A 27,965-nucleotide genomic window follows, 5' to 3' on the forward strand; every position below is an offset into this window, starting at 1 on the left:
CACTGGGCTGTGCCCCCGTGGCACCCCGGGTGCCTGTGCCTGGCGCGGCAGGGTGTGCCGGCAGCGTGCAACTCCCTTCCCTGCTGTGCCGGCACCTGCCTGAGCCCAGCGCTGCTTGTCCCCGGCCCGGACTGCTCTCCTGGGGGGTCTCGGGTGGCAACTCCCTGGCTTCAGCTGCCCCCAGGGTGTGCTGGGCTCTGCTGGCGTTTCATGCTGCTCTGGAGCCGGCATCAGGGTTAAAATCGGTCTTGGGGTGGGGTGGAGGCCAGGGGGGAAGTCTTTTTAGGAAAGAGGAAAACCCTGTCGTGTTTCCAAAACCGGCAGTGTCTACACCTGGCCCCGCCCCAGCTGGGTGGCCGTGGGAGGCTGTGTCTGGGTGGGTGTGAGGTGTCACGGGTGGGTGGGTGCGGGGGCTGTGCCCAGGGTGCTGGATGGAGGCTGGGTCCTGGGAGGTTGGGATGGGTGTGGGGTGCTGAGTTCCAAGGGGGGAGTGGGATGGGTGCAGGATAGGGGCAAGGTGCTGTGTCCGGTGGGGTGCAGGGTGGGGGTCATGTCCTCCGTGGGGAGGGTGGGTCCTGGGTAGGTGCGGCTCCTGGGTGCTGCTGGACGCTGGAGGGGTGCAAATCCCAGTGAATGCAGATGCCCATGGATGCAGGTCCTGGGGCGGTGCTGGCCGCGGGGGTGTGCGGGTCTTGGATGGATGCGGGTCCCAGCTGGTGCTGTGTGGGTGCCGACGCCGGATGGATCCCGGGTGGGTGCAGGTCCCGGGTGGGCGCCGGTCCCGGGTGGTGCGGGTACCGGTGCGGGTACCGGGTGCGGCGGCGCGCCACGTGCTCCCGCACGGGGTGTGCGGGGGAGGGCCGGAGCGGTGGGCGTGGTCAGACGGGAGGCGTGGCGTAGGAGGGGGCGTTCCCCGCCCCACCCCTCCGCCGGGGCGAGCCGAGAGCCCTCCCCGCCACGTGACAGCGGCGGCAGGGGCGCGGCGCCAGCGTCACGTGCCGCGGGCGGTGCCCAGAGCGGCTTCAGGCGCGGCAGCCGGCGCCCCGCCCCCGCGCGCCCCTCCCCCGCGGCGGCGCCCGGCCCCGCCCCTGCGCGCGGCGCGGCTCCGGAAATGGTCGTGCTGCGCTGCGCTGCGGCTGCGTCGGGCCGCGCGCGCTGAAGGAGACTGAAGGTAACGGGCGGGGGCGGGGCGGGCGCGCGCCGCGGGGGGGCGGGTGGTGGGGGGGGAGGGGGGTACCGGTACCGGGCCGCGCGCCGCCGCCCCGGGCCTCGCGCCGCCGGGCCCCGCCGCGCCGCTACCGCCGCCGCCACCACGTGGGCGCCGCCCCGCCGCCGCCGCCGGCGCCCTCTCCTGCCCTGCCCCGTCCTGTCCCGCTCCGCTCCCCGCCGGGCCCGGCCCGGCCCCGCCGCCCCGGTGGTGCCGCGCGGCGCCGCTCTGCGCCCACGTGCCGGCCGGTGCGCCCCGCCGCCGCGCACGTGCTCCCGCCGCCGCGCCCGCCTAGGCCCGCCGCCGCACGTGGTGCGTGCCCCGCCGCCCCCGCCCCGCCGCGCCCGCCCGTGCCGCTGCCGGTGCCGGTGGGGCGGCGGGCCATGGCGGCGGCCGGCAGTGACACGTGTCCTTGGCAGAGGCCGCCGCCGCCGCGGGGGGGAGCGGGGCCGCCGGATGCCGCACCGGGCCCCGCGCCGCGCCCCGCCGCCCCGGCGCCCCCGCGGCCTCCCCCCGCCTCCCCCTCCCGCCGCCAAGATGGTGCCGGTGCCTTGGGCCTGCCCGCCGCCCCGGGACGGAGCCGGCAACACCGGCCGGGCCGGGCCGCCGCCTCGGCCTGGGGGCGAGGCCGGGCTCGGGCCTGGTGGGGCCGGCTGCTCCCGGGCCGGCGCCGCGGCCTGGCCCGGCCCGCCGACGGGGACCTCCCTCCCCCCCCGCCTTGTCCCACCCCTGGGCGCCCGGCGAGTTGGCCCCCGCCGCCGCGGAGCCCTGCCTTCCGCCCCCCGGTCCCCTGCTCGGACGGGGCCTGGCTGCCCCGGCCCCCGCCCAGGGCCCGGCCTCGGGCCGGGACCCCCCGCCCCGGCTGCGGGCCCAGCGCAGGCCGCGGGCCCCGGCCTCTCCCGGCGCGGGGGAGGCAGCGGCCACGGCGGCTCCTGCTGTTGCAAAACCCCCCGGCGGTTCCCCTTCCCCCCCACGGGACGGGACCTGCCTGGCCCCTGGCATCGCCGGGCCGGCCGAGGAGGGGGCCCTGCGGGGCCCGGGGTGGGCTCCCCCGGCGAGGCCCGGGCTGATCTCTCTCTCCCCCCTCCCTCCTCTCTCCCAGTCAGTCGGATGAACGGTCTCTGCAGGCCCGCTCAGCCGGCCCAGGTTTTTCCCGCGGGGGGGTGAGTATCCCGCTCGCTCCCGGTTGTGCCGCCGGTGGGGGGGCCGGGGAGGCCGGGTCTGCCCGCGCAGGGACTGTCCCCGGGCATCCCCTCCCCTTTGTGACCCCCCCTTCCCCCCCCTCCCTTTTTTTGGGGGGATTGGTGCCAAGGCCAAGCTAAGATGGCCCAGGCCGCCGCATCCCGGGGCTGGGCAGGGCAGGCGTGCCGGGCGCTGGGTGCCCCGGTGAGGAGGGGGCCGGGGGGAGCAGCGGGGGGTGTGCAGCCCAGCCCCTGCCACCTCCTGAAACCCCAGCAGGACCCATCTCCACTGGGGTTGTGGCTGGGGGGACCCTCGTGATGGCGTGGCACCCCCCTATGCCAGGGTGCAGCTCTGGGGGGGTCAGGGCACCCCTGGCCCGGGGGTGCCGGCGTGGCTGGGTGTTGGTGGGACGTGCCTGGCAGTGCCCGGCAGCGGGGCTGGGGGCCGGCAGGGCCGGCGGTGCTGACGCGGCCGGGCGTCAGGTTACAGGAGGCACCGCGGCTGCTCCCTCGGGCGCCCCGGTCGGCAGTGGGCTCGCCGGGTGCCGTGGGTGCAGGGGACCCCCGGCAGGGTTGCGGGGTGGGGGGCACCGCCTCTCCTTCCTGCCCCGGCGGCCTTTGCACTGGGGCGGGGAGAGCGGCACCGGCTGCCAAGTCCCTCCCGGGACAGCCGGGAGGGTGCCTGGGCCACCTGGGTGCCGGCGGTGGCAGGGGGCTGCGGGCTCTCCTGGGCAGGGCAGCGGGCAGGAGCGTCGGCGGTGCAGGGGGACGCGGGAGCTGCTCCCTGCCCTTCCCGGTAGGCGTTTGTGGCGTATGCCGGGGACCCGGCGCCACCGGCAGGAACAGGTTTGGCCGGCCGGGGGAAGCGCTTAGTAGGTCAGCTGGGGTGGAGCCGGGCACGGCTGACGCCGGGGTGCCGCCGGCCCACCCAGCCCCCCGGAGTTGGTGGTGGCCTGGCTGCTGGCGGCAGGTCACGGGCACCAGTGCCTGCTTGTGTAGGGCGCCTGGCCGGGCTCTGCAGGGTCACCTCAGGGGGGTTCAGTCCTCCCGGTGGGCACGGCTGGGATTAGGGCACGACAGGGGGCTTTGCTCCGCAGGGCGTGGGGACCTGCCCGGGCTGGGTGGCCTGGCGGTGCTCATCTTCTCCCCGTGCCCCAGTGGGGCAAGAGGGGCTGGCTGGGGGTCTGTGCCCTGGCGTGATGCCGTCTGTGGGGCATGGCCGGTGTCTGGCTTTACGCTGAGGGGCTGGAGATGCCCCGTTTTTGGGGCTGACATGGACAGGAGACAGATGCCTGGGGTGCTGCCCGCCTCCAGCTTATGCCCGCTGTCCCTGTCCCCGCAGATAGCGAGGGGATCCTTATGCACAACCCCATGAAATGAACAAAGCTCCACAGCCCACAGGAGGAGCCCCGACAGCCCCGCACCCTGCCCCTTCTCCTGGACTGCCGCAGGTAACCGGCCCCCTCGGGGTGGGGGGGACCCAGCTTTGCCTCTCCAGTTTGTGCCAGGGGCGGCGGTGCCATCTCCTTCCCTCCCTGCCTCCCTCCAGCCGACGTTCCCACCCGGTCAGACGGCACCTGTGGTTTTTAACCCGGCACCGACCTCACAAATGAATACGCCTTCTCAGCCGCGCCAGGTAAGGGCTTTGCCCTGGGATGGAGGGGCGATGGAGGGGGGATCCAGCAGCTTTCTGCCTCCTGGCCAAGTAGCCCCTGCTGCCGCGGTGCTCGGGGGTGCTCGGAGCCCTGTGGTGCCCCTCGGGGCTGGCGTGCGCCTGCGAGGGGGAGCGCGCCCGCAATCCGGACCACGACCGCTGCCTGGGGACCTCCTGGCCCTGGGGTGGGGGGGCAGACACCTCCGGCCAGGGATGCCCACCGAGTGACTGCTCTTCTCTCCTTCCTCCCCTTGCCCCAAACCTCCCTCTCCTCCTTTCTCAGTTTCCAGCAGGGCCTCGGGCTATTCACCAGCAGGTACTAACCCGCTTCCCCCACCCTGCATGCCGAGCACCCTGCCCTGACACTGCACAGAAACACCCACCCTGGGCATGAAGGGGCCGGGGAGCACGTGGGGACCCCAGAGCTGGAGGACAGGCTGGTCTGGGGAAAGTGGGGGACACTCGCTTGACTTTGGGGGGTTTTCCCTGCAGTGTCTCCCCAGTTTCCTCCTTGCATGAAGCCTGCAGCATGTGGCTGTGCCTGTGCTAACCCCGGCCCAGGCTGCTGCTTCTCCCTGTGCCCTTCCTCATCCTCCTGTTCCTCTTCCTCCCTACTTTGCGGGGGTCTCCCAAGGCCCTGCGGTGCCATGCAAGGCTATGGAAGCATCAGCCCTCTTGTGTGGAGGAGCTGCTGGGCCAGATCTGGTGATATCCTTGGCTGTGCTGGCTGGGAGCCCCTCAAACCCTTCCCTACCCCTTGGGGGTTCCCTACAGGGGACCCCGGTGGATTTGGGATGTGGGCACCGGGCAAAGGGCTCCCCAGCTTCCTGTCCCCTCCTCTGCCAGCCAGCCTGTGTCCAAGCCCTATCCCAATGCGGGTAACTCCTGTCTCTCTCTTTCCCCTTTTCCCTCTGTATGCGTGCGCTTGCTAACAGGGAGGATTCAGGTCTCTTCAGGTAACGCTTTCCCCTTGCCCTGGGGTGCGTGCGTGGACCCTTCCTTGCCCACTCGCTGCTGGGCTTGAGCTGCTGCTCCCGGCGATGCTCCTGCCCGGCAAAGCGGCATGGGCCCCGGTGGGAGGGGGAATAGCCAGCTCCGCACGCCCTGGCTGTCCAGCTCCGGCGCAGCTCGGCACGGCGGGACTACAGGTCCCAGCATTCAATGCGAGCGCTGGGAACCGGTGTGAAGCACGCCGGGACCCGCCGCCGCTGAGCTGCGTGCGGCCGTGGCCGGCTCCGGGCGCTGGAGTTGCCGGCCCCCGTCGGGCTGGGAGGGGGCCGTGCCGGGCATGAGCTGGGTCGGGTGGACCCAGGCAGCCCCGCAGGTGCGTGGGGGCAGGATGGTGCTGGGGTTGGGTGGGCAGCTCCGGGGAGCGCCGGGGGGGGCTGCATCCCGGCAGGCGGGGGGTCTCCCCCCTGCATGCGTCGGTGCCGGGTGGGGGTGCTGGCGCTCCACCTGACGCCGTGCCCCGTCTCTCCCCAAGCATTTCTACCAGAACAGGGCGCAGCCTCCCGCCAGCGCGTCCCGCGTGCAGAGTAACACGACGGCCCGGCCCGGCCCCCCTGCCCATGTGTATCCGGCTGCTTCCCAGGTGATGATGATACCCTCCCAGATATCCTACACACCTTCCCAAGGAGCCTATTACATTCCCGGACAGGTGAGGGCCGTGCCCCGGGCTCTGTGGGAGGGGGCTGGGGTGGGCACCGGTGGGGGGGTGTTGCCCGGGGTTGGAGCCCAGGTCTGTTTTGGGAGGGTGGAAGGGGTTCCCTAGGCTCTCTGAGCACCCACTGATTTGAGTGGGGTGTTGCCCAGCTCTGTAGAGAGGCAGTGGGCAGCGCTGGTCTCCTTCCTCAGCAGCCCCCTGAGGCGCCTGCTGCCTGTTTTGCCTGCGTTCTGCTCCCTGCCCTTGCGCCCAGCTGGTTCACAGGCAGATTTGGGGGTACATCAGTGGTTTGAGGGTACGTCTGTTCCCCACAGGGGAGGTAACTGACACTTCTTCTTTTCCCCCATTGCAGGGTCGCTCCACGTACGTCGTCCCAACCCAACAGTACCCGGTCCAGCCCGGCGCCCCTAGTTTTTACCCTGGAGCCAGCCCCACAGAATTCGGGACTTACGGTACAGACGAGGGGGTTGCTCTGCTCCCCGGTGCTCTTCCAGCCCCAGCGCTCCCCTGCCTCTGGCCTCCCTGCAGCCCTGGTGCTCAGAAGCTGAGCCCAGAGCCCTCTGCCTTTTCCAGCTCGCTGGGGCCATCTCTGTGACTCCATTACAAGCTGTTTTGGGGGGCAGGGGGTGTTGCCAGTCTCCCAGCAGCACTGAGGGCTGTGCATCATGTCCCACCGGTCCATCCACCCCTGCCAAATCGGGGACGTTTAATGTTTAACTCTCCTGGCGGAGGGCCGGGACAGACTTTATCCCCTGCTCCCCCTCGCTCCCCCTCGAGGTGGTGAGCAGTTCTGTGCCTGCTGACCCTGCCTCAGCTCCCTGCTCCCCAAGGAGCTGAGCCTGGGGTGCCAGGGCCGCTCCGTGCCTGCCCTCTCCCGGCGCTGGGGAGTGGCGGTGTGAGCAGCCCCCCCCTTCTTCCCCCCGCTCGCATGTGGCCACCCGGGCTGTGACTATATTTAGGCTTGGTCCGTCCCGGGAGGCCCGGCAGACACAGAAATGTGAGCCGAGGCCTCTGGCCTGGCCCCGGCACGGCAGCAAAGCATAACCGGGGCAGAGATGGGCTTCTCCTGAGCCAGGTACGTGCCCGTCCTCCCTCCCTCTTGTCCCAGAGGGCCCAGCCGGCCCCTCAGAGGAGGGAGGTGGCCCCCGGCAGCGGCCGGCTCCCATGCTCGGGCCAGGGCACGGCCGCTCCTTTGTGCCTGGCGCTGGGGCATCCCCTGGGTGTCTCTGCGGGGTCGCAGGATGGGTTTGGCCCCCGCCTCTGCTTTGGGGCTGCGGCTATTCCCAGGGGAGCTGGCAGCAGTGTGCCCCTTGCCCGCAAGACTGGGTGGGTGGCCTGGCATGGTGTGCTCCTCGATGGGTGAGACGGGCCGGCCCTCCTGGTCCCCAGGGCTGGGCAGCTCGGGGTCTCCCCCACGCCTGGCCCACCCCGGGCTGCGAGGCCCGGCCGGTGCCCCTGCATCCCCCCTGGGCAGAGGGAGGGGTCCCTGGCTCAGGGACGGGGCAGTCACCAGAGCACCCTGGGCGAGTTCCAGGCTCAGCACAGCGGGGAAGGTGCTGGAGCCGGAGGGGGCCGGGCCCCGCTGTGCCTGTCGCCCCCCCCCCCATCCCCGTGGCACCGCTCTGGGGGTGATGCTTGCCCTGGGAGGAGCGGAGCGCCTCTCGGGGCTGTGCCAGCCCTGGATGGGGTCCAGCTCTGCCTCCGGCCCCCGGCACGGCTCCCTCCTCTGGGCTGGGCTCACCAGGGCTCGGGCTGCGCGGGGAGTCCGAGCCCCTCGGCCTGGGTGTGAATGGAGGGTGCGGACGGGGCTGCCTGGTGCCGCCCTCGGGCTGGAGCCGGCCCCTGGGAGATAAGGGCGCTGGCAGTAAGGTGGCCGCCCGCCGACCTGGGACGCCCGTACCCGGCATGGCCAAGTGTCCCGGCGGGGCCGTCAGTGGCGTGGAGCCGGTGGGCATGGCGAGCGCCCGCGGGGCCCGGCTGGGCGTGGGGGCGGCGCGGGGACGCTCTGCTTCACGGGGAAGGAATTCGGTCAGGCCTGTCAGGCGGGTTGGGACAATCCGTGCCGGATGCGATGGGGGTTTGCTGCAGAGCAGCACAGGCTCCCCAGGCTCCTGACAGACCCCTGTGTTTGGGGGATCGGGGGGTCCCCAGGACGGGCTTGAAGGATCCGGGTTGGCCGGTCTGACGCTCTGTCCTCTCCTCCAGCGGGTGCTTATTACCCGGCGCAGGGGGTGCAGCAGTTCCCGGCGGGGGTCCCCACTGCCCAGGTCATTGTGAGCCAGCAGCCGCCGATCCCCCCAAAACGAGAGCGCAAGACGGTAAGGAGCCATCCGCCTCCAGGCATGGGGGGGTCACATGCAGGAGGGGACGGTGCCAGCCCTGGGTGCCCGCGGTGTGCAGGACGGGATGTGGTGCAGCGCGCTGGGGAAGGGGGGCGGCGTGGGGCTGTGCTCCCCCTGGGCTGGGGGGCTCAGCGAGGGGACTGGGGTGCACAGCGGGTGCTGGCGACCTTGGCCGTCCCGGCGGGCAGCGTTGTGCTGAGTCATGGCTCCCGGGGGGGCGGGGGTGCCGCGGCTGCCAACTGCTGTCTGCTCCCGGAGATGCCGGCACTCGGAGGCCTCGCGCGGGGCCTATTTATAGGAAGGAGCCGGGCGGCTGCCGGCACGGCCCCGTGCCGGGGGGCAGGGGGTGCCGCCGGGCCGGCAGGGGGGATGCTGGCATTTCCTCTGCAGAGGGGCCTTGGTGCACCTCGGGCTCTGCTCTTACTGCCCTGGGAGCAGGTCGTGTTTGGGGGTGGGGAGAGCAACTGTGCCCCCCACCGGAGTCCCTGACCCGCGTGTCCCCCCCACTCACCCCCCAGCAGGGTGCCCTGTGGTTCCTGCTGCACCCACGGCAGGCACGGGGCCAGCGAGGCTGCGGGTGTATGGGCTGTGCCCGGGGTGGCATGGAGCTCGCCGTGACTTTTGCATGCCGAGGCCAGTCCTCTGTGCTGTCCCCGAGGTGGGGTGGGGGGGTCCCCACAGCCCCTGTGCCAGCATGGTGATGCCTTGGGATCCCCAATCCCTGGAGATGGGGACTGGCCTGGGGACATGGTGCTGGCTCCAGCTGCCTGGCACGATGGCTTGCAAGGCTTGCCCTGCCCCACGCTGTCCCTGCCTGCTGGGCATCGGGACAGGCCAGTGTCTGTGGGGTGCTGTGCCCCATGGGGAGGGGAGGTGGCACCCGCTGGTCCCCAAGCTGCGCGTGGCCAGGGCAGGCGCAGTGCTGAATGAGCTTCTCCCCTCGGAGAAGGGGATGTCCTGGGGGTGTCAGGCCCAGGGAAAGGGGGTGGCCCGTGTGCTGTGTCCCCCACCCTGCTGACAGCTTCCCGCTCTCTGCCCTGACCCGCGGACAGATCCGGATACGAGACCCCAACCAAGGCGGCAAAGACATCACTGAAGAAATCATGTCTGGAGCAAGGACCTCATCCACCCCCACCCCTCCACAGGTAAAGGGACCCCCCGACTCCCCAACTGGGGTAGCGGGATGTGCTCAGGGCCCTGCTGAACTCCCTCTTTGCCCTGCCCCAGGCTGGAAGCAGTTTGGAGCCCCAGGCCAACGGAGAGACCCCCCATGTAGCAGTTATTGTCCGGCCAGGTAAGTGCCCGTGCCGGGGTGGGTGTGCCAGCCGGCATGGCTGCGTCAGGCTCCCTGTTGTTGGCACTGCGGGGTGCGAGATGCCAGCCCCACCCTTCCCTGGTTCAGCTGGGGCTTGTGGGGTCAAACGCATTCCCTACATACCTGGGGACTGATGTTCCCTTGTTGGGTCCAGGAGAGTTTATGGGGGCTGTCTGCTCACTCCAGCTGTCCCCTGGGCACTCGAGGACCCCCGTTGTCCCTGTCACTCGTTTGTCATGTGGGTTGGCACATCTGTCCCTACTGCTCTTGCAGATGGAGGGATTTGGGGGGGATGCAGGGTCAGCCAGGAATCGGAGAGCCCGCTGTTAATGCCACGCATCTTGCAGATGACCGCCCAAAGCCCGCGCTGGTGGTGAGCAAGCCCGTCTCCCTGGAGCCCAGCAAGTCAGCGTCCCCGTCGCCTCCCCCTCCCCTCATCCCTGAGGTGGAGCCCACGGTGCTCTCAGCCGTGACGCTGGTGCCAATGGAGCCCCCCGTGGACGCGGACACTAAAGCGGAGCTGGGCGAGGCGCCGCCCGACCCACACAAGACGTTTAGCGCCATCACTACAGTGCCAGGGGCTGTGGAGCTGCCCCTTGTGCCCACGCCCGACATGGACACGGTGGCTGCGGAGGAGGAGGAGGAGGAGGAGGTCACCATTCCCAGCCCAGAGCCTGCCCCGCAGGCGCCTGTGCCCCCTGAGGCGCCGTCGGTGCCCATTGTCCCCCCGATGCCAGCCGTGCCCCCGGTGCCAGCCGCACCGTTGCCGCCGCCCGTCGTACCGCAGGCCCCCGAAGCGCCCGCCAAACCCGCCTCCCCCAGCCCCCCGCCGCCCCGGGAAGAGCCCTGCCCCGAGCCCGCCGCCGAGCCTGCCGTCGAGGCCAACGGGGTCTTAGAGGAGGCGCCTGAGCCGGTCCCCGAGGCGCCCGTGTGCCAGCCAGTGCCGGTGCCTGCACCGGTGCCTGCACCCACCCTGGACTCCCCCATCGCCCAGCCCGAAGAGCTGCCCCTGCCCAACGGGGTGGAGGGCACCAGCAAAGCGGAGCTGAGCGAGGAGCAGCCCGAGTCGGACATCAGCCCCATCTCAGAGCCCGAGGAGCTGGCCCAGCCCGGCACCCCTGCCTCCCCCCCAGCGGAGGAGGAGGAGGAGGAGAGCGAAGGCCCTGGCGAGGCCCAGGAGCGGAGCTTGAGCCCGGCCCCTGCCCCTTCGCAGACCTCGGAGGCGACCGCGCAAGGTTGGAGATGCTGGGCTGGGGCGTGCGGGGCCGTGGGGTGCCCCAGGGTGGGTGTTGGGTGACGTGGGGGGGGGTCACTGGGTGCAGTGCTAGGCACGGGGTACGGGGAGGGTATCGCAGAGGGGGTTGGGGTTAGGTGACCCAGGATGTGTGGGTATGGGATGCTGGGGGGGGGGACAAGGTGCCTGTGGATGGCGAGATGGGGGGAGATGTCTGGGGAGTGCATCCGTATGCGGGCGTATGGGGTGGGTATAGAGGGGTGTACGTGTGGGGTGTCATGGGAAACGGGGTGCCACGAGGGAAGTGCGTTTTATGTGATGCCTTATGCGGGGATGTAGGGTGGGGGTATTGAGGTTGTATCTGGGGGCTGTCCCCAGCATGTCCCTGCATGGGGAGGTACAGCGGGTGGAGGGGTGGCAGCTGCGGGGCTGTAGCTGTGTGGGGCACCCTGTGGAGGGGTATGCAAGTATATTGGGGTGCCCTGGGGATGTGCTGGGGTGAAGATACGTTTTGTTTTGGTTTGTTTTTTGTTTTTTGTTTTTTTTTTTAGCACCGTGCACAGGAGTGTGGGGGTTACGTAGGGGTACTGGGGGAGGGTGGGGGAGATGACTACACAGGACGTGTTCATATGGAGCACCCTGTGCAGGGATACAGGGGGGCTATAGGAGGGTGACCTCGGGGCAGATGTGCTTCTGGGGAGCACCTCTGTGTGGGGTGGTGTTTAGGGGTGCCAGGGAGGGGAACGTATATGGGGCAGAGGTCTGTACGGGGGTGTCCCCATAAGGGCTGCCCTGCAGAGGGGTGTGGGTGTCTGCAGGGATCCCCTGAGGAGGATGGGGAGCGCTGTGCTAGGGAAGAGGTGTGGATGGGGTGCTTCGGAGGAGCACAGGGTAAATCGGGGTACAGCAGCCGGATGGGGAGAGGCGTGAGGTGCGTCTGTACAGGGTGTATTCTGGGGTGCATGCTTAGGGAGCAGGGTGCCTTGGTGGGCTGTGTGTAGGATCCGCAGGGCTGCAGATGCCCAGGTGTGTACACGGCGTGTTTGGGGATGGTGGCTGTGCTGGGGTGGCAGGACTATGTCCCTGCAGCTCCTCGTGGCCCCATCCTGAAGCTCGCCTGGTGTTACTGGGGCCTTGCTGGTGACCCCGAAGCTGGTGTCAGGGTAAGCGGGGGACTGGGAGGGTTCCTGTCCTTCACCTTCCTGCCTCTCCTCCCAGTCGCCATGTCGGTGCCAAAGAAGAAGCGAAGGATGAAGGAGCTGAATAAGAAGGAGGCAGTAGGCGATTTGCTGGATGCCTTTAAAGAGGTAAGTGTCCCACGGGTGTCCGGGGGTCGCCCAGTGTCCCATCTCCTCCTGTGATGAACTCTGCTTTGTGCCATCGTGTCTGGGCCACTGATTATCTGTGATGGTAATGAGGATCTGAGGGGGGGTGGATGCCTGGGTGTGGGGTGGAGGGGGCAGGACCAGGCTCGTGGGGTGACTGCTGTCCCCATCCCTCCCGATGCAGTCTCAGATCAGCGACAGTGCCTCGGAGGCGGAGAACAAGCCCCCTGCATCTGCCCCTGCCCGCGAAGCGGAGGATGCGGCTCCCGCCCGTCCACAGGAAGAGTCGGAGGAGACATGGGAGGAGAAGGAGGACAAGCTGGCCCCGGAGAAGGGCAAGGCTGCTGACCAGAAGTACCGCTACAAGGAAGGTGAGCTGTGCCTTGGCCCAGGCCTCCGCTGGGAGCCATCGCCTCTGGACCCAGCGGTGGGAGGGTGAGGGTGGCACAGTCCAGCTGTCCTAAATCTCACGCTCTCCTCCCATCTTGTCCCCAAGCCTGGCACGGGGTGGGGGACAGAGGCCCCAGCACGATGGTCCTGGCAGGAGCCACGGAGCTGGTGGCGTCAGGCTTTCTGTCTAAGCAAGTAGCATCGTGCTCATGGCGTACCAGGCTGGGGCAGCTCTCTGGTTGTCTACATCCCACCTCGCTGGTCCCTGGGTGGGCCCGGACCTGCCACAGCTCGGAGTGGAGGATATGGGACAGGCCACATCAGGGTTTCCCTCTTGCCCCCCACTGCAGAGCAATGGAAACCGCTGAACCCTGAGGAGAAGAAGCGATATGACCGGGAGTTCCTGCTGGGCTTCCAGTTTATCTTCGCCAGCATGCAGAAACCCGAGGGGCTGCCCCAGATCACAGACGTGGTGCTGGACAAGGTTGGTGCGGCCCTGGAAATTGGGGGAGCGTGGGTGGTGCCCAGGTGCGGGTCTGGTTCCTCTTTGTGCCTTGTCAAGGCGGGGCAGGGACTTACCTGCTGTGCTCGGGGTCCTGTTGCAGCATCTGCAATGAGCCTTGAGCCTGGGTTCGGGGTGTGGGGGCACCTCTGGGGCCTTCTTTCCAGTTCCTTGTCCCGGCGCTGAGGCTGGGGGATGGATCCGTCCCACTCCTCTGCCCCCGGGCATCCTCAGCCCTGTGTACCTTCGCAGGCCAACAAGACCCCACTGCGGGCGCTCGACCCCATCCGCCTCAGCGGCATGAACTGCAGCCCTGACTTCACCCCCTCCTTCGCCAATCTCGGCCGGCCCGTCATGGGCAACCGGGGCCTAGTGAGTATCTCCTCGCTTCACCCACGCTGTCCCCCTCCGCCTCTCCGTGATGATCAAGCCTTCGAGCCGCTGTGTCTGGGCCACTGATGTCTGTGATGGAGCTGAGGATCTGAGCAGGCGGATGGGGGCATCCCGGGAGCCGGCTGGTCCCAGAGCAAAGAGCTGAGTTTCTTCTCCCCGTGTCAGCCCTCAGGGTTGGGTCCCCGCCGCTCCCAGCAGAGCCAGAGGAAGGAGCCCCGCAAAATCATTGCCACTGTGTCCCTCAATGAGGATGTCAAGCTGAACAAGGCCGAGAAGGCCTGGAAACCCAGCAGCAAGCGTGCCTCCGAGGAGGAGGATCCTGAGAACATCAAGACGCAGGTGGGAGCTGGGGCAGGCGGGTGGTGGGAGGGCAGGGGGGGACATATCCGGCTCTTGCTGACCCTGCTGTCCTTGCAGGAACTACTCCGCCGTGTCCGCAGCATCCTCAACAAGCTGACGCCCCAGATGTTCCAGCAGCTGATGAAGCAGGTGATGGAGTTGTCCATCGACACGGAGGAGCGGCTCAAGGGTGTCATCGACCTCGTCTTCGAGAAGGCCATCTCGGAGCCAAACTTCTCTGTTGCCTATGCTAACATGTGCCGTTGCCTTATGGGGGTGAGCAGAAGCTGGGGGGTCTCCCGCCAAGCTGGCAGGGGTTTGTTCGGGGGCCTCGGCTGAGCTCAGCAGGGTGCAGGTCCTTCCATGTGGGGTGGGGAAACTGGGGCGTGTGGATGGAAGACTAAGTCCAGAGTCTTAGCAGGGCATCATGAGGGTGTAGGGTGGCTTTTCTCTGGTTTGAGCAGTGCCTGGGCCTTAGCTGGCCAGCTTTTGGGGGAGACACGACTCACGTTCCTTGCCTGGGTTATACCTCTCCCTGCAGCTCAAAGTGCCCACAACAGACAAGCCCACGGTGACTGTGAACTTCCGCAAGCTGCTGCTTAACCGCTGCCAGAAGGAGTTTGAGAAGGACAAGGATGATGATGAGATCTTTGAGAAGCGGCAGAAGGAGATGGACGATGCCAGTGCTGTGAGTTGGGGTGGGAGGCTGCCGCTGAGGGCTGGCGTGGGCGTCCTTGGGATGACTCTGGGCTCTGAGCTGCCCTGCTGTGCCCTTCCTGCAGCCCGAGGAGAAGGCGCGCATGAAGGACGAGCTGGAGGAGGCGCGGGACAAGGCCCGCCGGCGATCCCTGGGCAACATCAAATTCATCGGAGAGCTCTTCAAACTGAAGATGTTGACGGAGGCTATCATGCACGACTGCGTGGTGAAGCTGCTCAAAAACCATGATGAGGAGTCCCTTGAGTGCCTTTGCCGCCTGCTTACCACCATTGGCAAGGACTTGGACTTTGAGAAGGCCAAGGTACCCCTTGCCCTGCCCTGCCTTGCCTTGCCTTGCCCTGCCCTTGACTTTGGGAGGGATGTGACAGTGACTCTGTCCCTCTATAGCCCAGGATGGACCAGTACTTCAATCAGATGGAGAAGATCATTAAAGAGAAGAAGACATCATCCCGAATCCGTTTCATGCTGCAGGATGTGATTGACCTCAGACGGGTAAGGCGCGTGGCCTGCTATTGCCCGGGGACTGTCCTCTGTCCCCAGCTTGGTCCCGTAGAGCTGCTGGCCTGAGTCCTCTGAGTGCCAGCAGTCCATGCGTCCCCGGGAGAGGAGGGGTGGGTAGGCAAGCTGTGGCCAGCCCCAGAGACACCATGCTAGCCCCTAGCCCTTGGTTAGCATGGTAGTGGTAGTGGGCACACAGTAACCGGCAGCTGTTTAATGCAGGGGGGCTCCAGAAACTGAGCCCTTTTGTGCCAAAAGCTGCCACAGCACACGGGGAGCTGTGATGGTTGAGGCAGGAGACCGGCCCGAGGCTTTGAGGGTGGCACTTTCCCCCCTTGGGAAGGGGGAGCGTCTCTGCCTCTTTCCTCCAGCCAGCTCAGTGCCCTCTTCCTTCCTCCCCTGCCCTCTGCAGAATAGCTGGGTGCCGCGGCGAGGAGACCAGGGCCCCAAAACCATCGACCAGATCCACAAGGAAGCAGAGATGGAGGAACATCGGGAACACATCAAAGTGCAGCAGCTCATGTCGAAGGACAAGAGGAGAGGACCCCCCGGGCCATCCTCCAGCGGTGAGTGCCCAAGCTTGGGGGCACCTGAGGCTGCCAGGGATAGGTTGCTCCCGCTGGGCACTGCTCGAGGCTGGGCTGCGCCTTATGACTGTCTTCCTTCTGCCCAGGTGGGCGTGGGAGCCTGGTTGCAGACGATGGCTGGAACACGGTGCCCATCAGCAAGGGCAACCGGCCCATCGACACCAGCCGGCTAACGAAGATCACCAAGGTGAGGCTGGGGTGCAGTGTGGGCAGCTGAGCCGGCTGCCTGGCCCGGATCCTGCCTTGGTGTGGGGTTCAGAGCTGACTCTGTCTCTCCACCTGCAGCCTGGATCCATCGACTCCAACAACCAGCTCTTTGCGCCGGGCGGGCGGCTGAGCTGGGGCAAAGGCAGCAGCGGAGGGTCTGGCGCGAAGCCTGCAGATTCAGGTAGGCAGCGTGGGGCTGGCTGGGTGCTGTTGGATGGGGTGGCAGCAGCGATCCTTCCCCTGGCGGTTCCTGTACTGGGGAGGTGCCGAACTCTGAGACTCCCCTCTTTTCACGCCCAGCGTCTGATTCAGGGCGACCAGCCACAAGCACCTTGAACCGCTTCTCAGCGCTCCAGCAGTCGACCCCTGCCGAGAGCCTGGAGTCCCGCCGCGTGGTGCAGAGGTGAGGGGCCAGCCCTGCCTTGGCGTGTGGGCGTGTTGGGCTGCACCCAGGGAGGAACCCACCGAATCCGACAGTGGTTGGTCAATACATAGGCAAATGTATGGTGTCTGGGCTGGAATAATCCCCTGTGGCAGGATGGGGCCTTGTTGGGGCTTGGAGTTGGTGGCGAGTCCTTGCAGCAAAGAAGGCTGACCCCACCCTGGGCTTCCTCCCTGCTGGCTGGCACTTGGGGGATCACACCTGGGTGCTGGGTCTGGTCCTGGGGTCCCGGGACCAGATGGACATTGATGGGCTGGAGGGAGTCCTGTGGAGGCTGGAGCCCGAGGTCCCCCAGGAGAGTTGGAGTTGGGTTTGTTCAGGAGAAGAAGAAAACAAAGGGGAATCTCGCCGCAGTCTGCGGCAGGGGGAAGGTGTGGGCAGGATAGGGCCAGGCTCTGCTCAGCCAAGCCAAGGGACAGAGCGAAAGGCAAAGGGCATGAGTTGGAACAGAGGAGAAACAAGGAAAAGTGTTTTCCTCTGAGGGTGGTCAAGTGCTAGAAGAGGCCCTGGAAAGGGCTGGGATTGGAGTGGGACAACCTTGCCTCGCAGAGCTCCGCAGTCTGGGGTCAGGCGATGGGCTCTTCACACTGTGTCCATCCTCCTCCCACCCAGGAGCAGCTCCAGCCGCGACAGGTCGGAGAAGGCTGGCGACAGAGGGGACCGGGAGTCACGTTCAGAGAAGGGCAGCGACCGCCTGGAGCGTCCTGACCGGGGGGAGCGGGCAGACAGGAACAGGTCTGCCCTCACCAAGAGGAGCTTCAGCAAAGAGACAGAGGACAGGAGCCGAGAACGGGAGAAGCAGGGTGGCCACGAGGCTGTGCGCAAGGCTGCTAGCATGACGGAGGAACGGGACAGGAGCCGAGAGACCAGTGAGCTGGGGAGGAGCGGTGTCCTGGGGGTCTGGCTGCAGTCTGGGGCTCTGCCTGTCCCAGGCAGTGCCTGATCCTTGCTCTCTCCTCGCAGTTAAGCAAGAGCCAGCACCTCCCGCAGCATCCCCCAAGCCCGCGCTGTCGGAGGAGGAGCTGGAGAAGAAATCCAAGGCGATCATAGAGGAATACCTGCACATCAATGACATGAAGGTGAGAGGAGGGGGTGGCCAGGCACAGCACCATATGGCCCCCATACACGCCATCTGCTTCCCTGGGCGGTAGCGCTGTTGGGCAGGGTGCTGGCGGTGCCTGGATGAGGAAGGGGGGAGCCGGGGCTGGCTGTGGGGCAGTACTGACCCCCCTTTTCCCCGCAGGAGGCCCTGCAGTGCGTGCAGGAGCTGGGCAGTCCCTCCTCGCTCTACATCTTCGTGCAGAACGGCATCGAGTCCACGCTGGAGAGGAGCACCATCTCCCGCGAGCACATGGGGGTCCTGCTGTGCCAGCTGGTGAAGGCGGGCACGCTCTCCAAGGAGCAGTACTACAGAGGGTGAGGGGCCGGGGCAGCCTGGCCCTGAGCTGGTATTTGCCTGGCTTTGAATTTAGCCCTGCCTTGAGCAGGGCTCGTTACTGAGACCTCCTGAGGTTCCTCCCAGCCAAGGGCACGGGGGCTGCTGGATCCCAACGGCCCCCCTCTGCCCTGCAGGCTGCGGGAGATCCTGGAGATCGCGGAGGACATGGAGATCGACATCCCGCACATCTGGCTGTACCTGGCTGAGCTCATCACCCCCATCCTGCAAGAGGAGGGCATCCCCATGGAGGAGCTGTTCAGGTGAGGGCCGTGTCCCTCCGCAGGGGTTGCCACGGGGGGCTTTGGGAGGCAGGTAGCTCAACCAGGTCTCTTGTGCCCCGCAGGGAGATAACGAAGCCCCTGGTGCCCATTGGGAAGGCCACCACGCTGCTGGTCGAGGTGCTGGGCTTGTTGTGCAAGGGCATGGTGAGTGCGTGGGGCTCACGTAGCTGCTGGCTGCTGCCTCAGGGACTGGCAGCCTGCTCGGGGGGGCAGGTTGGCATGCGGGGATTGAACCCCTCTGGTGGCAGGGGGCTTCCCTTGCCGTGTCTGGGTCATGGGGGTGACACGGCCAAGCCGCAGTATCCCCCTCACTGGAGATGGAGGGCGTGGGGTGCTGAGGCCGACTGTCTGTCCTGCAGAGCCAGAAGACCGCAGGCAAGCTGTGGCGGGACGGGGGTCTGAGCTGGAAGGAATTCCTGCCCGAGGACCAGGACGTCAACAAATTTGTCACAGAGCAGGTGGGAGTTCAGTGGCAGCAAGGGGCAGAGACGGGCCGTGGGGGGACCCTGGGGGGTTCCTGCTGCCGGGAGCATGGTGTTCCCCTGTGCTGCCTTTAACAGCTCGTCTCTGCCTGCTCCCCCAGAAATTGGAGTACACGATGGGGGAGAGCTCAGACACGCCGAGCCGCAAGGAGCTGACCTCGGAGGAGCTGTGCAAGCAAATGGACAAACTGCTGAAGGAGAACCCGAACAACCAAAGAATATACGACTGGATCGAGGTGAGGGTGTGGGCGCAGCGCCCGTGGGTCTAGGGGCTCCCTCCCAGCTCCCTCCCCACCTCACAGCCCCTCTACCCTCCCTCCTCCAGGCCAACCTGAGCGAGCAGCAGGTCTCATCCAACACGTTTATCAGGGCCCTGATGACGTCCGTGTGCCACTCAGCCATCATCTGTGAGTACCAGGGTGAGGTGGGGGGTCCCCCCCTACCCACGCCACCCCCCTTATGCCCCGTCTCTCACAGTTGAGAACCCCTACCGCGTGGATGCCCTGGTCTTCCGCAACCACGCCAAGCTGCTGCAGAAGTACCTGCGGGACGAGCAGAAGGAGCTCCAGGCGCTCTATGCCCTGCAAGCCTTGGTGGTGAAGTTGGACCAGCCTCCCAGTGAGTGTCGCGGGACGGGTGGGCTGAGGAGGGGGGTGGCAGGCGCGTCGCCACCCCAGCAGGGTGGCTGGTGGCTGGGGAATGGCAGGGGCCCCCCTTTGTCCCCCCCAGACCTGCTGCGGATGTTCTTTGACGCCCTCTACGACGAGGACGTCATCAAAGAGGAGGCTTTCTACAAATGGGAGTCCAGCAAGGACCCGGCCGAGCAGCAAGGCAAAGGGGTGGCTCTCAAATCGGTGACGGCCTTTTTCACCTGGCTCCGGGAAGCCGAGGACGAGTCGGACAACAACTGAGCAGCCGTGAGAAGGAGGAGGAGGAGGAAGGGGGGGAGAGAGAGTGGGGCACCCCGGGGAGCGACTCCATCCCCTCCCACCCCCGGCCCCCCTGGACTTGCTGATGCTGGGGCCGAGGGACCTGCTGTGCCCCCCACAGCCCCCCTCTCTCTTTTTAGTTCTCCTCCTCTCCCTCCTCCCCCTGTCCCGGTTCTGTTTGCGAGGCCTGTACTAGTTTGTCACGATGATAATAAACGGATGCTGACGGAGGCGGCTGTCACGGTGGGTCCCCTCGGGGCCCCTCCTCCCCCCTCTCCCAGCGCAGGCACACCGGGTCTCTGGGCGTGGGGCAGAGCACCCCTGGACTCATGTCATGGGGAGGGGGGATGGGATGGGGACATATCTCTCCCCTCCTCTCCCCCCTCTTTTTCCTCCTCCCCACTTCTTGCTGAAATATAGAGAGATTATATATATATAAACTTATTAAATTTGGTTTGGGGACAGGAGTGTGATTTCTCCCCCTCCCCTGTCCTCTCTCTATTCCTCCATCACTGCCTGGACACCCCCCCCCCCCATGGTTTTTTATTTTAAATATAAATCATTCCCCCCCAGCTCCTGCTCTGACACCTGGGGAGGGTGCTGGGGAGGAGGGGGGATGACCCCTTCTCTCTGGGCCAGGCTGAGTCCCCCTCCTCCCCCCCAAAGCCCCCATCCTCCTCCCAAACGTTTAAGGCCACAATTGGGCAAGCGACGGGGCGGCCCCCCCATCCGCGTCCCCTGTATTTATAGAGCGCCGGATGTGACGAGCCGCACGTGTAATTATTAAAACAAGGATTCAATTACTGGTCACGTGAATTTGTAAATAATTTTTTTTTTTTTGCTTTTTTTTTTTTCTTTATGGAGTATTTAATTGAAGATTTAAAGGCATCTTTTCACCTTAAAACTGGAAATAAAAGAACATTGCTAAATAACGCCCCGTGTGCCGCTGTTGCCGCCCCCTGTCCCATGTCCCTTGCGCCTGGGCTGGCGTGGGGGTGCCAACCTAGAGCCCAGGCAGGGGCCAGCCTCCCCCGGCACCCCAAGGCAGACGGTAAGTACCCCCCACCCCAGGGCTGGGAGGGTGGCAAGGGATGTGCCTGGAGCCAGGCCCCCTGGGACCCCCCTTGCCAGCTCTGCCTGGCACAGGGTGTCCCGTGGTGGAGCGGGCAGCCCTGCCAGCACCCTGGCTGCTGAGCAGGGCCCCAGCGTCCCCAGGCGCTCCTTTTCCTGCGGGCACAGAAGTGGCAGGACCTGTGTGGTCTGCTTGGGCTCTGCCTTGGGGCAGGAGAGGGGAGAGATGAGCTGGGCTCCCCCCCCACAACCTCGCTTGGGGGGAGCCTTCTTGTCTTGCAGGTGGGGTGGAGATGGGGCAAGCCTCGGCTGCCCCCCAGCCCTGCTGGGGGTCCCCGGTGGGGTGTCCCTGCTGGGGACGGAGGTGAGGGTGGGCTGGCCCCCCTTCGGGATGGGCTGGTCTTTGGTGCGTTGGGCTGCCTCTTGCTGAGTCACCCTGGCCATGGCCCAGAGGGTGCAGAATAATTAACCGGAGGCTGTTCCCTAGATTAGAGGCTGATCCGTCTGAGCTCTGCAACCCTGGCAGCACCAATGCTGGGAAGCAGTTGGCAGGGAAAGGCTGGCAGGGCCTGAAGGGGGGGTGCTGGCCAGGAGCTCCCCCTGCCTGGGAGTGAGTGAGTAAAGAGGGAGGCCCTTGGGCTGCTCTGGTACCCTGCCTGCCAAGGGGGAGGGTGGCACCCTGGCAGTGCCCTCCTCTGCCCCTCTGTGCCAGGGAAAAGGTACCACAGCATCAATTGCCATCAGTAGGTTTCAGAATGAACAGACATCTTTGGCTGCAGGTTAACCCCTCAGCCTGGCATCAGTGCTGGCCTGGAATTCCTGCAGGGGAGGTCACTGTGGTGCCATCAGACGCGATGTCCTAAAGCCTGCGCCCACCTGCCCCAAACCCAGCTCCAACGAGGCGGGACCCCCAGCCCCCTGTCACAGGCTGTGGGCTCCCTCCGGCACCACCAGCCCCTTGGGGCAGGGGGGGCCCAGGCAGGGCCAGAGCCCCCCTTCGTGGGCAGGCCTGGGGCAGAGGGGTGCCATGTTGCTGGAGGGTCCCTGTCCCTTGTCCTCCCCCGGGGCTCGCTCGGGGCTCGGGGCCGGGGGGGCTCAGGGGGCGGTGGGGGCCGGGCGGGGCGGCGCTGTCCGCGGTGCTGGCACGGCGCTCTCCGCGGTGCCCGGCCTTCCTCCCCTCCTCCTCCTCAGCCCCCTCCTCTTCCTTCGTCCATCCTCCTCCTCCCCCTCCTGCGCCCCCCCTCCTCTTCCTCCATCCCCCTCTTCCTCTTCCTTCAGCCCCCCTCTTCCTTCATCCTTCCCGGTTGCCTTCATCCCCCTTCTCCTCTCTCTCCTCATCTCTCCTTCCTCCTCTTCCTCCCAGCCTCCCTCTCCCCCATCCTCCCCTTCCTTCCTCTTCCTCATCCTTCATCCCCCTCTGCCTCCTCTTCCCCAGCCTTCCTCCCGCCCTTCCTCCTCCTCCTCCTCTCCCTCCTCCCTCTGTCTCCCCATCCTCCTCCTCTTCCTCCCCATCTCCCTCCCCCCTCCCGCCTCCCCCTCTCCCTCCTCTTCCTCCCCCAGCAGTGACGTCTCTGGACGTGCTGCTCCCCGGCCCGGCGCAGGCACCGCTCGGGGCTCCCGCACCGCGGCCCGGCTCGGCTCGGCCCGGCCCGGCCCGGCAGCACCCTCCGGCGGGGCGCGGGCGCTGCCCGGGGCCGCCCATGCGGCCGGGGGGCGATGCGGGCGGCGCGGAGCCGGCGGTAGTGCCCGCACCGGGGCCCCCCCGGGAGCATGGGCTGCATCGGCTCCAAAACCACCATCGGTGGGTGAGCGGCACCGGGCTGGGACCGGGGGGGGGGCGTGTTTGGGGCCTATGGGGGGGTCTTAAGGTATGGAGGGTATAGGGGGACTCGGGGATGTGAAGTGTAGGGGGGGGCTGGGGGCGGTGCGGGGCTGTGGGGAGGCTGATGAGGGGTGGCCGGGGGTGGTGCTGGAGTGGTGTTGGGGGCTGGGGGAGATGGGAAGGCGGGGGACGGGGGGGCTGCTGTGGGGAAGCTGGGGGTCTAGGGAATGGGGTGGCGGTGTATGGGGTGGTTTATAGGGATTGGGAAGCTATGGGGGGGATATAGAGAGGTATGGAAGTGGGGAGGAGGGCACAGAGGATTGGGCTACCTAAGGATGGGGGGGGTACAGGGAGCTTGAGGGCTCTGGAGGACGCGGGTACATATAGGGGCATGGGGGCTATGGAGGGACGGGGGGTTTGGGGCCCGGGGATGCTGCTCTGGGGCAGCTGGGTGGCCCAGGGGGTGTGGGGAGATATGGGGGAAGAGGATGTGTAGGGATTGGGGGGATTGGAGGGGCTGGAGTGCAGCTTTAGGGGAGCTGGTGGGTGTTGTGGAAGGGAGGGGATTGTGGGACTGGGGTGCTGGGGTGCTGGTCAGAGGCCTGGGAGGGTATGGGGGTGCTATGGGGGGCATAGAGGTGTTTGAGGGGCTATTGGAGGGGCTATGGGGGCTGGCAGAGGTGTGCTGCCGGGTGTGGGGTACCACAGGGTGCTGTGGGGGTGCCGCAGATGTCCTGGGGGTGCTGCAGGAGGGATGGGGGTGATGGGGGCTGTGGCTGTGATCCGAGGGTGTTCTGGGGGCTGGGGCCGGTGGGTGCCAGGACTGTGCTGGGAGTGTTGCAGACACGCCGGGGGGGCCTGGGGGTGCTGCTGCTAGGGGGGCAGGGGGGTCGATGCTGGGGCATCACCGTGGGGTGCCCCTGCCTACAGCTGGAGGTGGGGGCGATGCTGTCAGCAGCTTCTCCAGGAGCTACCCCCAGATAGGGGAGCACCATTCTCCCCCCCATATCCCACCTCATGGCCGGTTTACGTCAGCCAGGCCCATCTCGGAATGAGGCTTCTCTGGGGGCTGGCCTGGCCTGGGGCCGCAGGGACAGGGGACCCTCCCTGGCCCCAGTGCTTGGGAGTCAGTGCCCGAGGGGGCAGAGACCCATCCATTTAGGGTGCTGGTGCCAGGAGGTCGGGCTGTTGGAGTGGAGGACGTATGCGGGTGCTTTTATCTCCCCCACCCCTTTTTGCTCTTTTCCCTCCTGCCCCAGAGATGGGAATCTGGGGAGGGGGATGTTGGAGATGGCAGAGGAGCACCAGCCCCCCGCAGCGTGGCCCAGCGCCGTCTCCCTCCATGCACCCAGCGCCTGGCCCAATCTGTCCCCCCCAGCCTGGTCCAGCTGCCCCCACCCTCCCAAAACAGCCGCCAAGCCGGGATGGGCGCCCGGTCCCCAGTGCCAGGCTGGGGCTGTGCGTTACCGCTGACACAGGCGGAAGAGTTGCCTGGGTGTGAGTCACCCGTGCTGCAGCACCCAGCTGCTCCGGAGTGGCCTTGCAACGAGTTGTGTCTGGTCTCAGACCAGGCGAGAAGCCGCTACCCTGGGGTAGGGGGGCTGAGGGGGCTGCCGGGGGGACGGAGGTGCTGATGCCTCCCCGGCTCTTCCCGCAGTGGCTGTGGACACGACGCTGTGCGTGGAGTGGAAGGAGGTGAAAGCGCTGTCGCCGCTGAGCGCCGTCCGCCCGCTGCCCCGCCTGGCACGCCAGGCCTCCTTCGACAGCCAGGACTTCCTCCAGGTACCACCGAGCCCAGCCGTGCCCGGCCAGGGTGCCCGTGTGCTGGTACCCCACAGTGGGGCACCCGTCCTGGCTGTGGCTGGGGGCACGATGGGCTCCGCTGCCCGCCGCCCCGCTGCCCGCCTGTCTGTGCCAGCTCGCAGCCGGCTCCGGGGCTGCTCTGACGTCAGCCGTGAGCCGGGCTGTATCCTGGGAGAAATCAGTCCACGGTGCCTCGTTGCCATGGCAATGCAATTTGTTGCGCGCCTCCAAATCCCGCATCATGTCCCCCGTGGCCATGGGCTCGGGGCCTGGCATGGCCGGGACAGGCAATGGGGACACGCGGTGGGGTGCCCTGGCACGGCAGGTGCTGCCAGGGAGCGGGCACTGGGGAGCCTGGCCATGGTGGCCTTGCACACCTGCGCGTGTGCACGTATACAGACGCATGTGTGTGTACAGTGAGAGCACGTGTGTGTGCAGTACACGCACGCATGGAGTGTGCGCAGTGAGCACGCGTGTGCGTGCAGTCAGTTCCCGCGTGTGCCCGGTGAGGAGGGCCCTACCCGCAGCGAGCGGAGGTGCCTGTGTGAGCGTGCCTGTGTGGGCAGCGAGTGCGCGGGTGGGTTTATGGCCAGTGCGTCTGTAGGAGTGTCTGCGCGTGTGTGTGTGTACGCTTGGTTACGTGAGCGGGCACGTGCAGGCGTGTGTGCACCCAGCACGTCTGTGCGTGCACGTATGTGCATGCATGTGTAAGAGTGCAGGTGTGAGCATGCACAGGGCGCGTGCATGCGGTTGCAGTGTAGGGGTGTGCTAACAGCCAGGGAGTGTGCACACAGACACGAGTGTGCGTGTACCCAGCGCCCTGTGTGGAGCGAACACGTGTGTGCGTGTGCCTGTAACACACGTGTGTGCGCAGACAGCCCAGGCCCCGTGGGGTGGGCGCTGAGTGGGACCGAGCCCCCCACCCAGGCACGGGGCTCTCAGAGGGACAGTGGCAGGCAGCGGGCAGGGGTCGGGCAGGGTGGCCGGGGGCCGTGACGCCCCTGCCCGCTCCGGCAGGTCAATGTTGAGGACACTGTCGAGATGCTGCCCAAGTCGCGGCGCGCGCTGACCATCCAGGAGATCGCCGCCCTGGCCCGCTCCTCGCTGCACGGTAACTGCTCGCCTGGCCCAGGGGTGCCCAGGGCGGGGGCATCTGGGGAAGGGGGGGTCTCCTGTGGGCGAGGGGACTGGACCTCTTGGGCAGGGCATTGGGGTCATCCCTCTGGGGGGCTCAAGGTGTCCCTGGGGTCCCTGGTGGCACCTAAGAGGAGGGTATGGGGGCGCTGGAGGCAGGGGATGTTGGGTCCCAGGGTCATGGGCTCTGTGGAGGGGACTCGGGGTGCCGAGGGGGTGCTGATGTGGGGGCACACCTCGCAGGCATCTCGCAGGTGGTGAAGGAGCACGTGACGAAGCCGACCGCCATGGCGCAGGGCCGCGTCGCCCACCTCATCGAGTGGAAGGGCTGGTGCAAGCCGGTGGAGCCGCCCGCCGCCCTGGAGAGCGCCTTCAGCTCCTACTGCCACCTGAGCGAGGGCGAGCAGGAGGCGCGCTTCGCTGCCGGTGGGCACCGCACAGGGCACGGCCGGTGGGCATGCTCCCCCATCGTGGCCGAAGGCAGGGGTGGTGGGGTGGGTTGTCCACATCCATCCATCCATCCACCCATCCATCCATCGGTGCCATGGCACCGTGGGCACAGAGGTGCCAGGACAGGGGGATTTTGGGGGCACCTCCCGGCGCGCGTGTGACCCATACATGTCCTGTCCCAGGCGTGGCAGAGCAGTTTGCCATCGCTGAGGCCAAGCTGCGAGCCTGGTCCTCGGTGGATGGGGACGATTCCAATGACGAGTCCTACGACGAGGACTTCATGCCCTCCACGGAGAGCTCCCAGCCCGCCGGTAAGTGCCACCGGGAGTGGGCACCCTCTGGGCGGGCAAGGTGTCCCACTGCCGGTATTGGTGTCCCGCTGCTGGTGTCGGTGTCCCACTGCCCCCGCTGCCATCAGCCCCGGACTGACCCGGGGCATCCTGGTTCCCCACAGATGTGCCCGTCGCGGTGCCCACCAGCGCGCTGCTGCGAGACCTGCTGCAGGGCCACCTGTGCCAGCTGGGCGTGCGGCACGGCTCCTGCGAGCCCGAGAGCGACTCCTCGCACACCCTCTCCCCCGAGACCCTCTGCTCCAGCCTCTGCAGCCTGGAGATGGTGTCCCCCTCCGAACTCACTGCCAAACTGCTGGGCTCCCTGGGGGGCGAGGACCTGCTGCTGCCCAAGGTGCCCCCCCCGGCCAGCCAAAGTGCCTTGCGGGGCCTGGCACGGCTCCGGTGCCAGGACTCCCTCTACTCCGTGTCCTACGCCGAAGCCTGCCTCTCGCCCACCGAGGACGAGGTGGTGCTGAGCAAGGACTTCCCGCTCCACCGGAAAGTCTCCGACGTCGCCTCCTCCGGGGTGGCATCGCTGGAGGAGGAGGAGGAGGCTGAAGAACCCTGATGCCCCCCTGGGGTGCCCTGCCTCTCCTGGCGGGGGTCCAGCCCCCCAGCCGCCGCCCCCCGGCCGGACCCCGCGCTGGGTGAGGGACAGGCCCTGCCGCCACTCCCCCTCGCTAGCCGGGCACAGGGGGAGGTTCGGGGGGCTGCCGCAGCCCCCCCCGGCCAGTGTGCCCCCGCCGTGCCCCGGCCCCGCTTGGCCACATCGTTGCCCTCCTGGATTTTTGCATGAGAGCGGGGAAGGGGCGTGGGGAAGGGCTTGGGGAGGTCCAACCCCTGCCCCGATGCCCACATGTGCCCCCCAAAACTGATGGGACTGAATCAATGGGACCGGTTGTTCGCATGTTCCCCCCCAAACCACCCCGGGGGTCCCCTATCAGGTATGGGCCCCCCACCTTGGCATGGCTAAACCTCTCTGAGTATCCCGTGGTGCCCCCGCCCTGCGCCTGGCACCCTCGGCTCGGGGCAGTGGGGGGGATTTGGGGAGCGGGGGGGCTTTTCTCTCCGTGGCCGGCTTTTATCGGACTGAGTTTTATACTGTGAACTGCTGCCTCGGGGCACGGGGCCTGCGGGGGGTGCCGGGGGGTGCCGGGGGGGCCACGGATGTGCTGCGGTGCCAGCGCTTTCTATACTTTTGTACGTGCGTGGGGCTGGCACAGGGAGACTGCAGGGCTGGGTGGGCTCGGGCCCCTAGGCTGGGGGCTTTGGGCCACCAGCGACAGCACCCCCAAGCCAACCCCACGGCGGGGGGCTCAGCCCGACCAGGGCCCCCCAAGTCTGCCGTGGGGTAACGTGGGGTGGAGAGAGGGGGGAGGCGGCAGGTCCTGGGACCGACGTCCCCGTCCCAGAGTCACTCACCCCTAGCAGGGAACCAAGTGCCTACACGAAGGGCGACCAGCCCCCCTGTCCTGGCCGGGGGTGGCACCCCAGCTCGGGGGCCCCCCACGGCTGTGCCGGGGTTCCGGGCACGCCGTTTGGGGGAGGAATGCCAGTTTTTGCCAACGCTTGCGCCCCCTTTCCCGCATGGCACGTGTTCTTGTGGGGCTGCTCCCCCGCTGCATGCTGCTCCCCACCCAGCCTGGCCACAGCCCTCCCTGGCCCCGCACCCCGGGGTGCCCTGAGCACCCACTGCACCCCTGCTCCCGCACCCCCCAGCACTCCCCATCAACCTCTGCTGGGCACACACCCATTCCCCCTCCCCACCGTGGGGTGCCTGGCGTGGGGCTGGCTCCCACCTCCCTGCATGGCCAAGCTGTGGGGGGGTGCAGGGACCAGCAGGCCTGACGCCACGCCGATGGGCTCCCTGCCACCCACCGCCATCCTTTTTCCAGGGACAGCGGATGCTCCCCACGACGCTGGGGTGGGCCGGGCAGGGGTATGGGGTGCCTGCAGGAGGCAGGGGTCGGGGGGCTTTGCTCTGCATGTGTACGTGCATGCGTGTGTGCACACCTGGGAGTGTATGTGCATGTGCACACGTGTGCATAACCGTGGGAGCTGCCCGAGCCCCCCACCCCACTGCAGCGGTACCCATGGGGTGCCCATGGGGTGCCCACACCCCGGCACACCCCCCCCCCTCCATCCCACCAGGTCTCGAATAAAGTCCATCGTGCGAGCGCTGTGCCGGGCACCTCTTCTTGTGGGTGGGGGGCCGGGGGGGGGTGG

General features: G+C 67.3%; 2 protein-coding genes and 2 non-coding genes across 10 annotated transcripts; all 4 read left to right on the forward strand.

Annotated features, from left to right (window-relative positions):
* The first annotated feature begins 1,078 nt into the window (after positions 1 to 1,078).
* EIF4G1 (eukaryotic translation initiation factor 4 gamma 1) lies at positions 1,079 to 20,059 on the forward strand. 7 transcript variants are annotated; one of them, XM_075157269.1, is made up of 33 exons: positions 1,079 to 1,171; positions 2,310 to 2,370; positions 3,731 to 3,839; positions 3,938 to 4,024; positions 5,526 to 5,699; positions 6,058 to 6,157; positions 7,911 to 8,023; positions 9,100 to 9,192; positions 9,275 to 9,341; positions 9,710 to 10,597; positions 11,815 to 11,903; positions 12,106 to 12,292; positions 12,662 to 12,795; positions 13,048 to 13,185; positions 13,372 to 13,545; positions 13,624 to 13,821; positions 14,087 to 14,233; positions 14,328 to 14,564; positions 14,651 to 14,755; positions 15,174 to 15,327; positions 15,435 to 15,535; positions 15,634 to 15,736; positions 15,856 to 15,958; positions 16,610 to 16,866; positions 16,961 to 17,076; positions 17,241 to 17,413; positions 17,570 to 17,695; positions 17,779 to 17,860; positions 18,076 to 18,174; positions 18,300 to 18,434; positions 18,524 to 18,605; positions 18,676 to 18,816; positions 18,928 to 20,059. In XM_075157269.1, the coding sequence occupies exons 3-33, from the start codon at positions 3,765 to 3,767 to the stop codon at positions 19,107 to 19,109; spliced, it is 4,860 nt and encodes a 1,619-aa protein (XP_075013370.1). In that variant the 5' UTR covers positions 1,079 to 1,171; positions 2,310 to 2,370; positions 3,731 to 3,764; the 3' UTR covers positions 19,110 to 20,059. The 7 variants fall into 7 exon arrangements, with proteins under 7 accessions (XP_075013370.1, XP_075013372.1, XP_075013373.1 ...); XM_075157271.1 differs by having other exon boundaries at positions 15,868 to 15,958; XM_075157272.1 differs by having other exon boundaries at positions 13,066 to 13,185.
* On the forward strand, positions 11,949 to 12,025 carry LOC142085912 (small nucleolar RNA SNORD66). Its single transcript, XR_012674874.1, has one exon. It is a non-coding gene; the product is annotated as a small nucleolar RNA SNORD66 (small nucleolar RNA).
* Positions 13,228 to 13,302, forward strand: LOC142085913 (small nucleolar RNA SNORD66). Its single transcript, XR_012674875.1, has one exon. It is a non-coding gene; the product is annotated as a small nucleolar RNA SNORD66 (small nucleolar RNA).
* On the forward strand, positions 19,986 to 26,845 carry FAM131A (family with sequence similarity 131 member A). The gene is made up of 6 exons (XM_075157276.1): positions 19,986 to 20,178; positions 23,678 to 23,802; positions 24,841 to 24,934; positions 25,201 to 25,383; positions 25,590 to 25,718; positions 25,862 to 26,845. The coding sequence occupies exons 1-6, from the start codon at positions 19,986 to 19,988 to the stop codon at positions 26,305 to 26,307; spliced, it is 1,170 nt and encodes a 389-aa protein (XP_075013377.1). The 3' UTR covers positions 26,308 to 26,845.
* The last annotated feature ends 1,120 nt before the right edge of the window (positions 26,846 to 27,965 follow it).

This window comes from Calonectris borealis, chromosome 9 (assembly GCF_964195595.1).
Source record: "Calonectris borealis chromosome 9, bCalBor7.hap1.2, whole genome shotgun sequence".
Classification (NCBI taxonomy): domain Eukaryota; kingdom Metazoa; phylum Chordata; class Aves; order Procellariiformes; family Procellariidae; genus Calonectris; species Calonectris borealis.